The sequence below is a fragment of the Psilocybe cubensis genome, chromosome 13 (genome assembly GCF_017499595.1).
Source record: "Psilocybe cubensis strain MGC-MH-2018 chromosome 13, whole genome shotgun sequence".
Taxonomy (NCBI): Eukaryota; Fungi; Basidiomycota; class Agaricomycetes; order Agaricales; family Agrocybaceae; genus Psilocybe; species Psilocybe cubensis.
The window spans coordinates 1,536,365-1,552,042 of record NC_063011.1 but is presented as its reverse complement, the minus strand read 5'-3'; the positions used below and the strand labels follow the sequence as shown (position 1 = coordinate 1,552,042).

The 15,678-nt window shown below is 47.3% G+C and overlaps 6 protein-coding genes across 6 annotated transcripts; 5 read left to right on the top strand and 1 right to left on the bottom strand.

The window, feature by feature from the left end:
• Window positions 1–242: 242 nt before the first annotated feature.
• On the top strand, window positions 243–1,196 carry JR316_0013225 (uncharacterized protein; the record flags this gene model as incomplete). Its single annotated transcript, XM_047898837.1, has 2 exons — window positions 243–501; window positions 772–1,196. The coding sequence occupies 2 exons, from the start codon at window positions 243–245 to the stop codon at window positions 1,194–1,196; spliced, it is 684 nt and encodes a 227-aa protein (XP_047742385.1).
• Window positions 1,197–1,766: 570 nt separating this feature from the next.
• Window positions 1,767–2,610, bottom strand: JR316_0013224 (Signal peptidase complex catalytic subunit; the record flags this gene model as incomplete). The annotated part of the gene is made up of 5 exons (XM_047898836.1): window positions 1,767–1,838; window positions 1,892–1,928; window positions 1,985–2,308; window positions 2,385–2,494; window positions 2,563–2,610. 5 exons carry the CDS (start codon window positions 2,608–2,610, stop codon window positions 1,767–1,769), a joined length of 591 nt encoding a protein of 196 aa, XP_047742384.1.
• A 699-nt stretch (window positions 2,611–3,309) lies between these two features.
• Window positions 3,310–3,738, top strand: JR316_0013223 (uncharacterized protein; the record flags this gene model as incomplete). The annotated part of the gene is made up of 2 exons (XM_047898835.1): window positions 3,310–3,484; window positions 3,536–3,738. The coding sequence occupies 2 exons, from the start codon at window positions 3,310–3,312 to the stop codon at window positions 3,736–3,738; spliced, it is 378 nt and encodes a 125-aa protein (XP_047742383.1).
• A 936-nt stretch (window positions 3,739–4,674) lies between these two features.
• Window positions 4,675–7,277, top strand: JR316_0013222 (putative serine/threonine-protein kinase; the record flags this gene model as incomplete). The annotated part of the gene is made up of 7 exons (XM_047898834.1): window positions 4,675–6,159; window positions 6,220–6,309; window positions 6,381–6,668; window positions 6,732–6,860; window positions 6,916–6,989; window positions 7,048–7,082; window positions 7,135–7,277. The coding sequence occupies 7 exons, from the start codon at window positions 4,675–4,677 to the stop codon at window positions 7,275–7,277; spliced, it is 2,244 nt and encodes a 747-aa protein (XP_047742382.1).
• Window positions 7,278–8,909: 1,632 nt separating this feature from the next.
• JR316_0013221 (uncharacterized protein) lies at window positions 8,910–9,562 on the top strand (the record flags this gene model as incomplete). The annotated part of the gene is made up of 3 exons (XM_047898833.1): window positions 8,910–9,081; window positions 9,139–9,348; window positions 9,516–9,562. 3 exons carry the CDS (start codon window positions 8,910–8,912, stop codon window positions 9,560–9,562), a joined length of 429 nt encoding a protein of 142 aa, XP_047742381.1.
• Window positions 9,563–10,326: 764 nt separating this feature from the next.
• On the top strand, window positions 10,327–13,143 carry JR316_0013220 (Serine/threonine-protein kinase SSN3; the record flags this gene model as incomplete). Its single annotated transcript, XM_047898832.1, has 7 exons — window positions 10,327–11,994; window positions 12,073–12,162; window positions 12,229–12,516; window positions 12,584–12,712; window positions 12,770–12,843; window positions 12,907–12,941; window positions 12,998–13,143. The coding sequence occupies 7 exons, from the start codon at window positions 10,327–10,329 to the stop codon at window positions 13,141–13,143; spliced, it is 2,430 nt and encodes an 809-aa protein (XP_047742380.1).
• Between the last annotated feature and the right edge of the window lie 2,535 nt (window positions 13,144–15,678).

Genomic DNA, 15,678 nt, shown 5'->3' with positions numbered 1-15,678 from the left:
CCACACCCTGCTAAAATTCTCTGTATTACCATCGTCCTTCGTTTCACCGTATCGTTAACCCCTCCTGCTATCTCGCTTTCTACCATTGTTTCGTTACACTGTTCCTTGACCTTAATACTGATACTGTAACTCAATCTTATTTATTCATGTCCAAACCTCCCAAAATTATGATGTGCTTTTTTGCAAGGCACAACTACATAGACTTTAAATTGCTAGATACAGCGCCTTTATGACGAGCCCATATGCTATTAGTTTCGTTATTTATCAATAACCATTATGAACTGGCTACAGCACGCCGCGGAGGAATAAAAAGCTGGCAACTCAAAACGATTGAATTTGGAATGGATCACCGTTTTAACCTCAGCGCCAGTTTCTGGAATCTTTATGCTGCCCTTTTTGAAAATGAACTGTTTCGAGACCGTCCTAAAGACGTGGCAGGGAACCTCAAAGATGAGGAATACCTGCACGAGGATTGGACTAGAATGAAGGGGGTTGTAGTGGGTACAGGCATAATGACGCGTCTTCGCGGACGCGGACAAAACCTATGTCAAAGTCCCACACTGCCTTTAATACGATGTGCCTAAAGCATTCCTCCGGGTCGGCATTCTCTTCAATCTCTCAATCACTACTGTTAGTGAGGGTTTATAACCCTCGCACCCTTTGGCCAGTACTCGAAACTAACTCTTGTAAGCTGTCGTTTACTACGTGGCTCCACCAAAAAAAAAAAAGTATGACACGGCAGCGACTTCACACTCATTGCCGTTACAAAAGGCGTGCTCATGAAGACACCATCTCCAGAAGATTTCAAAGTAGGCATTACCGACTGTTTCACGCCCTACTTCAAAGACTTGGCTCCATGCATGGAGGAGCTACGTCAGTTGATCTTTCTTCAGTCAATCCATGGATCCAAACCCACGCATAAAGCTGTCATTGCGATTCTGCGTAAACACATGCTTAACCTTCCGGACGACGATAAATGGTCTTGGAAAAACGATTCTGCATGTTATGGCCGAGTCGGTGGAAAGCGAAACCTGGAGATATTCCAAGAAGAAGAGAAAGAATCAGAGGAAGAGCCCCTCGAAACGTCGCCTTCTGCAGGACGAATGAAACGTGTAAAAACTGCACCATCGAGGTTATCTACAACTAGTACAATGCGGTCAATCAGCAGCCAAACAGTGAAGACCCAGCTTGCTTAGGTTATTTACAGTATGTTGTCCGAATGATGAATCCTAGCAACTTGTGTAAGCTGTACATCATGTATCATTATTAGCGTTCAATAATATACAATCAGAAGGCATCAAATTGACAGGAATACCCGATGCTGAATGCTTTGGCAAACCAAATGTTGAACGTCGATTACTTGACAATTGAAGTCGATTAGAGCCAGGAAAAAGATTCGACGCCGGATCTTGGACTGCAGTTGATTTATAGCAGTTTTTCAGATAACATCGACAACTGAGACTGTCCTCAGACAAACTTGAAGTGATGCCACACTTCGTTTTTGTCCTCTGCAAGAATGTGGACCATGATAACGTCAGACGCGCAATTGACGGCATTTCGAGATCCCCGGCTTTACGAGTTCCACGGTTGTCGAAAAATAATGGATCAAAAACCTGAAAACGTGCTTGAGAGGCCATCGAACAGAAATTAATTGAATCCGGCAGCACAAATATCTGTTAAATTATGAGTAATAGTACAGGCGGGTATGTATTGCATTAATGTGATCCTTTCGGGGCCAGTGGGATAATGCTTTTAACAGAATGCGTCTATTCCCGTTGTATTAGTGCTAAAAGACCCAGACCGCCGAGCAACGCGTATTTCAGCTGCGGGAAATCGTTCTATGATGAAAGTTAAAATCACAGCATGGAAGAACAATTGTCAACAGACGAACCATAGCGATTGTAACGTAACCAACATATGGGAGGAACCTTCAGAAGTAATGCAGTCAAAAGATGCACAGATACACGCAATGAATATAACTCACCCTCGAACCTTGCCCACAATGTGCTTTCGTTCCAGCCATTCCAATCCCTGGTACAACTCAATATCGTCGACATAATTGTTGTCACCCTTGGTTAGTAGTCGTTGGTGAGGGAGGGTTGGGACAGATATCGTCGTTTCTGCAGCAGCTTTCTTCGACTTCTTGGTCTTCGGTGAGACATCGTGCGTCTCTAGCACACGATGGACAATTGGGATATCGGCGCCAGGGATCTTGTACACTGTGATGTCACCGGTTTGATAGCGCTCATTTGGAGGATTCGTGAGGAAAAGCAAATCTCCGCGATAGAAGGCTGGTTCCATTGATCCACTAAAGTCAGTCGATTACGGTTAGCGATGTGTTCCTTGCTCCGGCTCGAGGCGAAATATATGTTTTGCAGACGTACCTCAAGACAACTACGATCGGTGATTCAGAATTGGTGATAATCCCAAGTCCTTTCCATATCATGAGTCCCGAGGCAATAACAGACGCAAAGTTAAGAATTTGTAGAAGAACCTATACCGAAAACAAGAAGATTATGAATAAAACTAGATGTGTGAGATAGACACTTGACAACGACATACATGTCGGAAACCCAGTCGTTTGAACGCTTTGAGTTCTTCGGTGAACATAGTGAGCAGATGTACCCTTGACCCTCAAGTTTTCTCTCTGTTCGTTCAAGTTGTTGAGAGGAGGATATGGGTGTAAGCTGGTAAATTGTAGGGTTGGGGAAACGTAGCGACAAAGGCTTGGGGTGACACGTTACACGAATAAGTGGTCACGTTACTCTTGACGCGCCGACACATGTAAAAGGGGCTTGCCGCTGTCCCACGGTCAAACTTCAAAGACAGGTCGCACGGGATGATGCTCAGAACTCAGCCTTGAAACCTGGAAAATACTCAAGACTAGAGAACTGGAGAAAAGTAATTTTTCTTCAGAATCCTGAAGCCTATAAAACCGAACTTTTTGATTGGCCTCTTTTTACAAGGTGCCTTACTCCAATGGAAGGTCGAAGCTGGTTGAACGACAGATCCATACCTTAGTAAATAGTAGGTATATAGCATTGTTGGCCCAAATATCGCGCAAAAGTAGTCGTTAGTATTTCAACTAACAGCCATTTCATTATTGTGTGCCTTGATTCGAAGATTGAGTCGGGATGACAAAGATACCACCCTAGCCACCAATGACAATGAACGGGCCTCCATATCCAGGCACTTCAACCTACTTTCAAATAAACGGGCCACTGTTCTAGCTGTACATATAAGAACGCCCCTCAACTGTTTAATTCTGCAATCATCTTATCCCCTCGAAAGCCTAAAACTCGCCTTCAGATGAAACACTCTCAGAAGAAAGCAGCTGCCCGCAAAGGCGCACAGTCTAAAAACTCTGCAGGTAGTCCACCAGTTGGCGAAAATGATAAACAACCAGCTACCAACACCTCGAATGGCCAAAGTAATCCCGGAACCGTCATTGACTCCAAATACAAGGAATCTACCCAAAACCATCGTACGCCCTACCCAAGTTTGATTAAATCAAAAGATTCACAAGACTATTTAGCTTCATACTCGTTGGATGAAGAAGCTGAACGTATTCTTTTGCTAGATGAACAGATCCATGATTCGGGGGATATGGATCACAACACCAAGGTCGCTTTAATGAACGAATTTTTCCAGCAAAGCAAGTGGCAAAGTCGGTACGAAATCTTCATGAAAAGCGGTTGTGAGGAAGTAGCAGACAACTCCGAATGTCCAGCCAAATAGCATGCTGGTGGACGCAGTGATCTACTTAGCCTCTTTGCATCCCTTTTGAATCAATAGCAATGTCCTGCCATAAAAACAGCAACGGTGAAGCGATTATGTTACAAACCATCTAGATAAGTGATAAACTCAAACAGAATATTCGACAATGTAACCAGGGTAAGAAGCTCCAGAAATCCCATGAAACAGTAAGCATTGAACATTGAAAGTCAAGCTAATCAAGTAAGAATAGCTGGTTTTACAACGAACAAACTGGCCAATTCTGACAGCTCATTCACATTGGATGTCAAAGGTACATACTGCCATTAATTAACCGATCTTGCCCATCGAAGTTCCAGGGGATTGGACCACCAAACAGCGCAGAGAATGGTGTCTTTACCATAAGCTTCAGTGATTTTTACAGCTTTCGAAATCAAACGAAGCCAAAGGTAAAGACCTTACCTGCCTAATAGAGACATCTGTGGATGATTGGACGAACGGATGCAATAAAATATTATTTCAAGTGACCCAACATCTCCATAATCATTACCATCCACTTGTATAGCGCAGAAAAAGCATCCCCCTTTGAGATAAAAGACAATCCATACCCCGAACACCGTGCTGTGGCACAGCGTCGACACCAGCACCAAGAGGTAGACTGATAAGATCAGAGATAGCTTTCTCCTTCCCAAAAACAGCGGCTTACACACGGTACTGCCATACCAAAGGCCCAAGCGCTGTGGCATATACCTACACCAGCGATCGATAAACCTTTTCGCGATCACCACCCACCGCGCAGCGACAAACGCGCTAATTCACCCTTCCTCTTCCTCTTTCTCTACTGACCCCCTCCCTACCGCATTGTCATAACCATCTTGCCGAGTGGCGCTTACACGCTCACGAGACAGAAAACACCCGACCAGACGCGTTTTTATTACCTACATATCCACCCTCATCGCAATGCCACAGCAGACCGATCAATGCCACAGGCCTCCTCGCGCCATGCCACAGCCAGGGCCACTCGCACGAAAGACCCGGGCCTCGTTGCACCACAGGTACCCAGGGAAGCAGACGCTAGCGCAGGTATTGTCGACGTCCGCGACACCGTCCTTTTTCGCATCCTCGTTCGCGTCCGCGATCGCGTCGTTATCGTCATCTTCATCGTTGGCGGTGGCATCAACCTCGTCGTCGTCAAAAACATACTCTCTATTGACAATCAACAGCCCCACATCCCCTAATTTCGGACTAGATCTTAACCAGACAAACACCTTTGGCTCGGGATCAGGCTCCAGCAGTGCATTAGGCTCGGGCTCAGGACCCAGCTCAAGTGCTCCAGCGTGCTCCACCTCTTCCTCTTCTTCACACACCAGCAGCATCTGGGGTGTGTGCTCCCGCCAGCGCGCACTCGACACACAGCTCCGTGGACGCACGCTATATACCGACGAGCCTGAGGAGACACTGACACCGAAGCAGCCCACCTTCCCTTCCAGTGTCGGTGGCGTGTCCTCCAAGGTTGTTTCCATAGACCAGAGCCACAGCAAAAGAAGCAGCAGCAGTAACAGAAAAAGCCACAGCAAGTGCACCAGACAGCCACGACTCAGCAGGTCTGAGTCATCGAGCGCCGACAAGACCAAGCCAACACGCGACGCAAGCCAAAACGTTAACAGCAGCATCCGCCAGCACGCATCATCGCGTACCAGCACCCGCGCCTTTCCACAAGCTTTACACCTAGATTTAACTTTGGACTTTGAAATAGATTCCTCCAGAAATGGAGATAGCAGCAACAGCAACAGCAATGTACGGGCATACTCCGCCGCAGACGAGGCGCTGGATGGTAAAAATTTCTACGGTAGCAAGGAGTTGCTACCGACTTTCCCCAACGACAGCGCCTGCGGCTCGGGTACCAGCTCTGAGTCTCGTCCGGACCAGACCATCCACACTCAAGGCGCAAAGAGAAGCTCCTCTGAGACGAAGAGGTTTCATCGCAGGTGTGAGGAGAAGAGGGACGAATTGATAAGCCTGCTCGACGCCCATCTCGCTGGGTATGGGAGTGTCCTGCCCCCGCATGTTGTGTCGCATGCAGCGGAGTCGCCAAAGCCGCTGAATGGCTTCACCATGCTCAAAGGACAAAGCATCGCCGTGCGCAAGGTGCGCGACATCGGGTCTGGAAACGGTACTGCGCGCATTGAGACCGTGCGCTCTGTATCCATTTCCGCGTCCAGATCTGCAATAGGTCTGGAAAACGACACCATTTGGGCGCTGAAGCGCTTCAAAACCCGTGACGTGCCCTTTGCGGACGGCCTACGAGCGCGCTCGCAACTAAAGAACGAATGCGAGGTGTATAGGCGCATCGCGGAGGCGCCGAGGGAGGGAAAGGTCGGGTTTGAATTCGTTATGGAATTGGTGGCAACGATGACCTTCCGCGGGGAGCACTGTCTCCTATTGGTAAGCACAATCGATGATCAAGACGCGGGTAGCTCACTTACTATTTTTCTTTGTATCTAGCCTCTGATGGCCACAGATCTGGCGGACGTTCTCTATAGCAGACAGACGATATTGGCTCGTCGCGATACCCGTCGCATAATTGCACAAATTGTACGTTTTCACCTCCTCTTTTCCATCATTTCCAAGATCAATCCTTTACTCACCACACATTTAACCCACAGGCAACAGGGCTGGCCACCCTGCATAGCATCGGCGTCATCCACAGTGATTTGAAGCCCGCAAACATTCTCTTCACCCCCTCCGGCACCGTCAAGCTCGGCGACTTCGGGCTGAGCCACCGAACACCTACAATGGCGCCGCTGCACCGAGACACGGTGTACGCCTCACGCGCAGTGGGCACGCGCGGGTACATGGCGCCCGAGAAGGTCCGCGTGGGTGGGTACAGTTACCCTGTGGATTACTGGGCGCTAGGGTGTGTATTCGCGGAGATGGTGGGCATGGAGGATCGAGTGAGTGTGGTTTTGTTGGGATTTGGCTTTGTTTTGATGTGGCTGACCCCCCTGTCTGTGTAGGTGTTGAGGAGTTTTGAGGAGTTCAGGGACATTTTGACGTGGGAGGAGGATTATGGCGACGTTGAGGAGAGGAGAAACTTTTTCGAGGAACAGGAGCTCGATGAAGACTCTCTTGATCTTGTTTGTGGGGTAATATTTTGTTTTTTGCGAAACCGCGCGCCTATGTGCTGATCACTGTCTTCAGCTGCTAGACCCAAATCCCCAGACACGTTTTGGGATATTGGAGCTTATTGCTCATCCATACTTTAAGATCGACGAGTAAGTTTCAATCCTTTGTCACCAGTTTACATTCAACCTGACATTCTTCCCTCCTCAGGGAATTCTCCGAGTTCGACAAGATCGGCCAAACAGGTACGTTCCACGTATAATATTGACAACATTTTTATACTAAACTATTACACAGAGCCAGAAAGGTTCCTTGTCGTCGACACCTCAAATCCCGACGACAAGTCGACGCCGACATATCCGATCGAAACATCGGATCCAACCAACGATACAATGTATCGTTGGATCAATCCCTACGGTCCATATGTGTCTCATTGCTAATTTTTATGTCTGCATTAGACGCGTAACGACTCGGAATTTCTATTGTATTATTTTCTTGTATGATAAACCAAAATTTATGTACATTAAACGCCATCACAATGTGTTTATAGGGACCATGGACAAGCGATAACATTTAGTGCTCAGCTTTCAAATTGAAAGAAGGATTTTAAAATGCATAAGAAGGGTTAGATCCAAGGGCAAACCAATTTTTTTTAGGGTTTTCGAAGCTGAAGCGTTTACGAAATTGAATCTACTATTTCGACTTCAAGTTGATTTTCCAAGCAGGCTTATTCCGACCAAAGGTCGAATTTACAATTCAATCTTTGCTCTTACGTATGTACATTGGCCAAACCTGTATCCAAGAGTCTGATGGCTCATTCCAGATTTTTTAATTCAGTTCAAAGATTGAGGATGGCCTTGATGAGACATAACGAGTCCACCAAGGCCACCAATGGGACGGGAAATTTTATTTTTGGGCAACAAGAAATGTCAGTGCATGTCAGTGCACATCAGTGTAGCTCATTACCTGCAACGCACAGACATATAATGTATATGCACTGACTGCACTGACATCACTGTGCGCTGAAATACATTGTGGATACACGAAAATGTGTTTGGACAAAATTTTACATTGCAACAAAATTGTGACGAAGTCATTAAGGTTGTCGCACATCGTAACAGGGTGTGTTTTTGTATCATTGTGCGGTTGTGCGATTAGTAGAATAAAAAGAAAGCTTTGGGCATTTACGCCTAAGGTATCTGTTGTGTAATGTCAAAAGATACTGTAAATAGTATGGACAAATGGTATAGATTTCTCATGTCTCTGATTGTTTCCGTGGAAAAACTCCGTGAAAAAACTGGAAGAACTGTCTCTTATTTCGCGTGTAGTTAGTAAAAACCTCGCGCTCGGTGGCATATAAAGGATGTCTTTGCACTGAATACAAAAAGTAAGTGCACTGACACTAGTAAACCTGCACTGAGTTCTGACCATCATATCTTTCTTATTCACGCTACTGGGAGCTAAATAAAATGCAATGGGGACTTGAGGTGCCGGGTTCTAAACCTTAAACCCTCAATCAACTTTAGCTGTGCTCAAATGTACTATTATTTGACAATTTACATTACAATTTTGATCGGAAACTACTTTTTAAACCTTAGTGGTGCAAGTCTCGTCCAATATAGAGCGAAGAGTCCAAGAGAGATGACAAAATTTGTTGAAGTTAATTATTCACACGCTCCATCACGGCGACTTCCCTCTAGAACACGGTTCGAACCCTCACCACGCACGCCCATGAAGCCACTGGCGCACGTCTTCAGCGCTTCAGCGCTCAGCGCTCAGCATTCACGCACGTCCCATTACAGTGCACGTCCCTTGCACTTCTCTCGAAGTTTCTGTGCCCCCTCCTGGGCCAACGGCAATAGACTGACACATTCTGCTCGCGCACTGACACGTACTGATCAATTCATTAATTATTGGTAACATGCACTGAAATTTCACTGACACCACCACGGTATGCACTGACATGCACTGACCGCACTGCCGCATTGCCATACGGGCTACAGCTATAAAACTCTCCACGTCTTTTTATTTTGTACAATCTCTTTATCTTCTCAAATTAAAAATTGGGTTACATGAAGAATTCTCAGAAGAAAACGGCAGCGCACAAAGGGTCCCAGCCTAAAACCACTAGCAGCAGCCAACTACTTCACCCTAATCAGCAATTACCTGCCTACACCACAGATGGGCAAAGTAATCTCGTCTTCGCTATCGGCCCCGAAGACAAGGATTCCGTTCAAACCCATCGTAAGCCTCCTCTAATTTTTTTGATCTGCAAACTTAAAAGACTAAGAAATAATCCAGCCAATTATACTTTGGAAGAAGAAGCCGAACGGATTCTTATGATAGATGAACTGGTACACGATTCGCGGGGTATGCACCACGACTCGAAGGTGGCTTTCATGAACGCATACTTCCAGCGTTGCAACTGGCAGAGCCGATACGAGACTTTTATGAAAACCGGTCGTGATGAGGTAGCAGACAAACCCGATGGTCAATCTAAACAACAGAATGGTGGGTGTAACATAGTAGTTACCTTTATCAAAACAACGAGGGCCCATCTTACAGGCCACCTAGGCAATTGATGAGCCCCAACAGAATATAGATCCTATAATTTCTTACCTTCAATTCATCGTTGTTTTTATTGTGCATGCTTCCTACCGCTTAAACAGAGTAACCAGGATTCAGCTTCGCAAGAACTTGCACCGGAACTCCCATGAAACAGTAAAGGCTGAAGGTCAAAATATAAAGCATGCAAAGCGCCTTTACTACCTGGTGAGCTCAAAAGTTTAACGGCTCATTAACACTGCCAAAGGTACACGCGGCATCCATTTCGGAATCATCAATCTTATCCATCGTTGCTGCTCTCGCGCATCAACCCACCCACCTGCGCACCGAATAACGTCTTTGCGATAAAACCATGAGTTCCAGTCCGCATAATTCGATCTTCCAATGTCACACGAAACCCAATCGTGCTGTGACCTGAACTGACCTGACCTGCCTAATAAAGACGACACTGATTTGCCATACCATCAGACGGATGGGCGAGCGGGTGCTATAAACCAATATTTCAAGCAATTCAACACCGTTATAAAAATAACCATTCACCTCTCTTCCACAAACTTCCAATCTCGAAACCGATCACCGCTTGAAAACATAAAACCAAACCAAAACCAACCACGCACTGCACGCTGTGGCATTTGCTTCAACCTCATTGACATCGGCAAGGTGAGTTGAATAGATTGTACTATCCTCTCACAAACACAAACAACTGTTTACACGTTACCGTTACACAGGCAAGGGCCCAAACTGTAACGCCGAGTCATACACCATAAACACAACCCTTACGCCAGCGACACCGCTTTATAACCCAAATCCCCCCAGGCCACCCCCTGATCCTCCCTACCCCACATTGTCAGAATCCCTTGCCGAGTGGCACATACACATAGACAAAGCAAACGCGTTTCTTACCTACATTCCACCTTCATCGTAATGCCACAACAGACGACTCAAAGCAACTGGCCCCACCGTGCCATTCCCAAGCCGGGGCCACTTGCACGCGAGGGAAAGACCCCGTCCTTGCACTACAGACATGCCGCGGTGAAGACGTTGACACATTTATCGTCCTCCTCGTTCGTGTCATTCGCGTCTTTCGCGTCGTTCGCGTCATCCTCGTCATCCTCGTCCGCGTCGGCGTCGTCGTCAGCCCAGTCGTACCCTCTGTTCACGGTCAACAGCCCCACCTCTCCGAATTTCAAAGTAGACCTAAACCATACAGGTACTTCGAGCTCAAGATCAAACTCGCGATCAAGATCAAAATCAAGCTCCAGCGCACGATCGGGCTCAGGATCAGTCCCCAGCCCAAGCGCCCCAGCGTGCACCTCTTCCTCTTCCTCCTCCTCCTCCTCCAACGCGAGCAGCATATGGGGCGTCTGCTCCCGCCAGCACGCGCTCGACACACAGCTCCGCGGCCGCACGCTGTATTCCGCCCACCCAGACGAGACGCCGACACCAAAACAGCACGCCTTCCCTTCCAGTGCCGGTGCCGGTGCCAAAACCTCCAAGTGCGATTCCAAAGGCCGCAGCAAAAGCGAAAACACTAGCGCAATCAAACGCAAAGCCACAAGCAAAAGCACCAGACAGCCACGACTCAGCAGGCCCGAGTCTCCACGCGCCGACAAGACAAAGTCTTCAAGCGACACAAGTCAAAAAGACAGCAGCGGCAGCTTCGACTACAAACGCAGTACACGCCCGAGCGACATCCACCAGCGCGCGTCATCGCGCGCAAGCCCACACATAGCTCCCAAGTATTTAGCTGGGGAAATCGATGTCGACTCAAATCTCGATGTCGATTTATCCAGCAACTGGGAGAACAATGGCATGGGCAACGCGCGGGTACGCACCACTGCAGACGAGGCGCTGGACGGCGCAACTTTACACGGCGGCGACTCACTTCCACAATCTTGCACCAGTGGGTCCGAATCTGTGTCACCGCCTGATCATATCATCAACACGGACGACGAGAAAGGCAGCTACTGCCCCAGCAGGGCAGATACCGCCAAGTCTCTCAGGAATTCCTCACCGTCGGAGAAACCTGCTGTGTTATCAGTAGAATACACACACCGGCGGCGGGTATCCGAGGTGAGAGAATGCGGGTGCGCGGAGACGGAGGATCTGGTGCGCATCCTAAACGCACATCTCGTTGGATACAAGAACATTCTCCCCCCGCACATTGTATCAAACGCACCGCAGACCCCGCTGCCGCTACACGGCTTCACGCAGCTGCAAGGACGCTGCATAGCCGTGCGCCAGGTGCGCAAAATCGGCGCAGGCAACGGCACCGCACGTATCGAGACCGTGCGCGTCGTCTCCCTCTCCGACCCCGAATCCGACGCCACACCGCCAGCAACGAGCAAGGCGACGGATGTCGATATGGAGTCGGAGATAGGGCTGAGGCAGGATAGCATCTGGGTCCTCAAGCGTTTCAAGACGCGCGATGTACCGCTCGCGGATGGTTTACGGGCGCGCGCGCAGCTGAAGAGCGAATGCGAGGTATACAAGCGCATCGCGGAGGCACCAAAGGAGGGTAAAATCGGCTTCGAGTTCATTATGTCGTTGGTTGCGACGACGACATTCCACGGGGAGCATTGCTTGCTGTTGGTAAGTGCAAGTGCTTTCAGACTGTACATATCCGTGTAAATCGATACTTACCGTTCTTCTTCCTTTTCGCCATTTCAGCCATTGATGGCCACCGACCTAGCCGATGTACTGGACAACCTGCGTACGCTGCTGCCGCGTCACGACGTCCGACGCATCATCGCCCAAATCGTACGTTTTTCTCCTCCTTTTGCCATCATCCCCATCACCAACCCCTGACACACACCTCACCCACAGGCTACCGGGCTCGCCACACTCCACAGTATAGGGGTAATCCACAACGATATCAAGCCCGCTAATATCCTCTTCTCGCCCAACGGCATCGTCAAGCTGGGCGACTTCGGGCTGAGCCACCGCACGCCCGCGCTGGCGCCGCTGCACAGAGACTCTGTATACACCACGCGCGCGGTAGGCACGCGCGGGTACATGGCGCCTGAGAAGATATGCGCGGGTGGGTACAGCTACCCCGTAGACTACTGGGCGCTGGGGTGTGTGTTTGCGGAGATAGTCGGGGTGCAGGAGCGGGTGAGTGGTTTTCTGGTTTGGGTTTGGCTTTGTTTTGATGTGTGATGGCTGACTTCCCTGAATGTAGGTTCTGCGGAGTTTTGAGGAGAGCAGTGATGTTTTGACGTGGAATGAAGATTACGTCGAGCATGAGGAGAGGAAAAAATTCTTCAAGGACCAGGGACTTGACGAAGATTCTCTTAGTCTGCTTTGCGGGGCAAGTCTCATTTTCTTTTCTGAAACCATGCACACACATTCTAATCGTTGTCTTCAGCTTCTGGACCCCAGCCCACAGACACGCTTTGGGATACTAGAGCTCCTCGTGCATCCGTACTTCAAGATAGACGAGTGAGCATCGAATTTTTTCCAGTGCTCTATAATTCGTTATTAATCCAATCATGAAATTTCCAGTGATATCTCGGAGTTTGACAAAATCCGTGAAATGGGTACGTTCCACAAGCACCAAAGTTTTACTATGTTTGTACTGAACAACGAATCACAGAGTCGGATCGATGGATGGTTGTAGACCCTCCCAAATCGTCGAAGGACAAACAATCAACGCATCCGATCGACATCTCGGATCCATCAAACGATACTATGTATCGGTGGATCAACCCTTATGGATTATATGTAGAATCTAATGTTTAAGATTTGCATTAGACGGACTCAGATTCTCTCTGGCATTTGTATTATTAATCATGGAAGATCTAGCAACAATGTATACACACCACTCATTTCCTCTGCACAGACATTTAAATTTTGTTCTCATTTTTGGTGTGTTGCGCCTAGTATTTTTAGATAGGCAGGTAGCACGTTCTGTGTGATGAAGAGGGCGACGGCTAGGAGTCCGCTTTCTCTCCAGGGCATAGGCGACCGATGGAAGTGCGGAGGATGATCCCCCCCTCCCCCCGGATGCACTTCAGCCACAATTCTCGTGTCTGAATGCAGACTCGGTGGAGTAGATCGATTGTATGCTAAAGTTTGTACAGGTTCAACAGGTTCTAGCTATCGTACAGTGGGCATGAAATTAGCTGTTGACAGAATGCTGTTAAGTAGTGAAATTAGGTCCACGCTCCATAGGAATTCACGCAGCAGACATTTTACGCCGAAGCCCCATCAAACAGCTCAGTCATGAGTAGATTCAGTGGCTTGGAGGGTGGGATTGAACCAAATATCCCGGTGAGGTTTCTCGGGCGGATGTACGCGCAGACGAAATCCCAACAAAGGGTCTTGGGAATAAGTGATCAATTGTATGTGTCCCACGAGGCGTGTATGTGTAAATTTCCATGGGAGTACATTCTGTGGTGGAGGTGGTAATATACAATAGTCCATTGGTTCACCAACCGAACTGAGCGGGACACTGGCATACAGAATGTCCAATAGCATAACACTATCAATCATGCTTAGGGAATATTTCAATGTATTATCCCTGTGGTTTGAAGAAATTCCAGTGAGTTTTTCTTGAGACTCTCCACTAAGGTTTTTTTTTCTCAAATACTGTCAGGGAAAATTGAACACGTACATCATTCAAACATACCACAATGGTATACTAGCCGGCTTATCCGAGCCTCGTATTGTAACTCTCACCACGAAGTCAAAAATGCCACTTCCGGATAGCAGATACCTCAATCTCCACCAATGCATGTGCCGCGTTGCGCACCTATCAGGTGTCTACCTGTATTTTGTCTCCATGTCTTGGAGTCAAAATAAGGACATTATGGACACACAGGGAAGTTCAGGAGATTTTTTGATGGCTCGTATTTCTCGTGGCTTAGTACGGATGGATGGACAAAATGGTCCAGAAGGCAGTCGTGCTGACGAAAACTAGAGCTGAATAACTCTAATGCCCAGCTGAACGGCCACAAAATCCCATTTACTATTTTGACTTAATTTTACGAGCAGCCTCACTCTGACCAAAGGTCGAGTTACAATTTCATTTTTGTGACTCTTTTATACTTTTATGTACCATTGAACTACCATTGGTAATAGTATAGGAGCCTCGTCCAAATGCTGTACTTCGATAAGATACGAAGTTTGAGCACGGTGGCCGTCAAACCAGGTCAAACCATACAAAGACTACCAAGGCCACCAATGACAACGGGCCTTCATTTTCTCATCCTTCCTTTCGCAGAAACTGAACACATTACGGGCCACAGCTATAAAATGCTCGACCATGTCTTTTTTATTTCAGGAATCTCTATAAATACTGAGCCCAGCCTAAAGACTCAAACACAAATCCACTACTTGACCCTAATCAATGACCGGGAAAAGCATCGGCAAAAGTGACCAAGTCCCCAAATGCCTTACTAAGGCATTTGGGGACGCCCAAAGGCCCCAAGGCGCAAATGGCCTTTTATATCGACTAAGTAGAGACTCGCAATTTTGAAAGGCTACAAATCCTTCACTAGAATGAATGTTTTATCAAAATCTAAATTTAATGAAATCATTTCGGTAAAATTTGGGAGACCCAAAAACATTTGGACAACATTTGAGTTGCATTTGAGAGACCCAAAAAAGATTTGAGGTTCACACAATGCTACAGCTTGTTTATTCTTATTTATAGCAGCCATTTCCCAATAATCACACACTTTGGAAATACTAACACAATAAAATTTGATTGACTACAATGGAGGGTACATAGAAACGAGTACAGATGACGATAATGGTCAACCAGACCCTGGGAGACTCCGTGTGACCAGGTCACAATAACTCGTGTGATTTGAGATCTGGATCTGGATGTGTCACAGTGAGTCATGGTAAGCAAAATGCAAAATGTATGCGCATTTGATGCGCATATACTCACAATTAATTCAACATGCATGTCCGTAAGACTGTAATCTATACTTGATGGAAAGATGTATCAAAGTCGAAGGAGGAGCAAAGACATAAAAGAAATTGTCAGTTGGGTTGCACTGGCAGTTGGGGATAATTGATTTACCTTGTGAGTTTAACTTTCAGGCCTATGTCATGTGCATGGGACACCAGAAGATTGTGTTGTCAGAACCAGGAGACATGAGAGTGAGGAAAGAAAGGAATTCGGGGCATGTCTCGAGTTATTATACACATAACATTGATTCAATCTCCGACTTAATTTGTAATCAGACCTGGGAGGCTCTTTGTCGATGGCTAGACAGAAACGGTGGACTTTGCCTTAAATTGACATTGTGCGATGATACTGTGAAT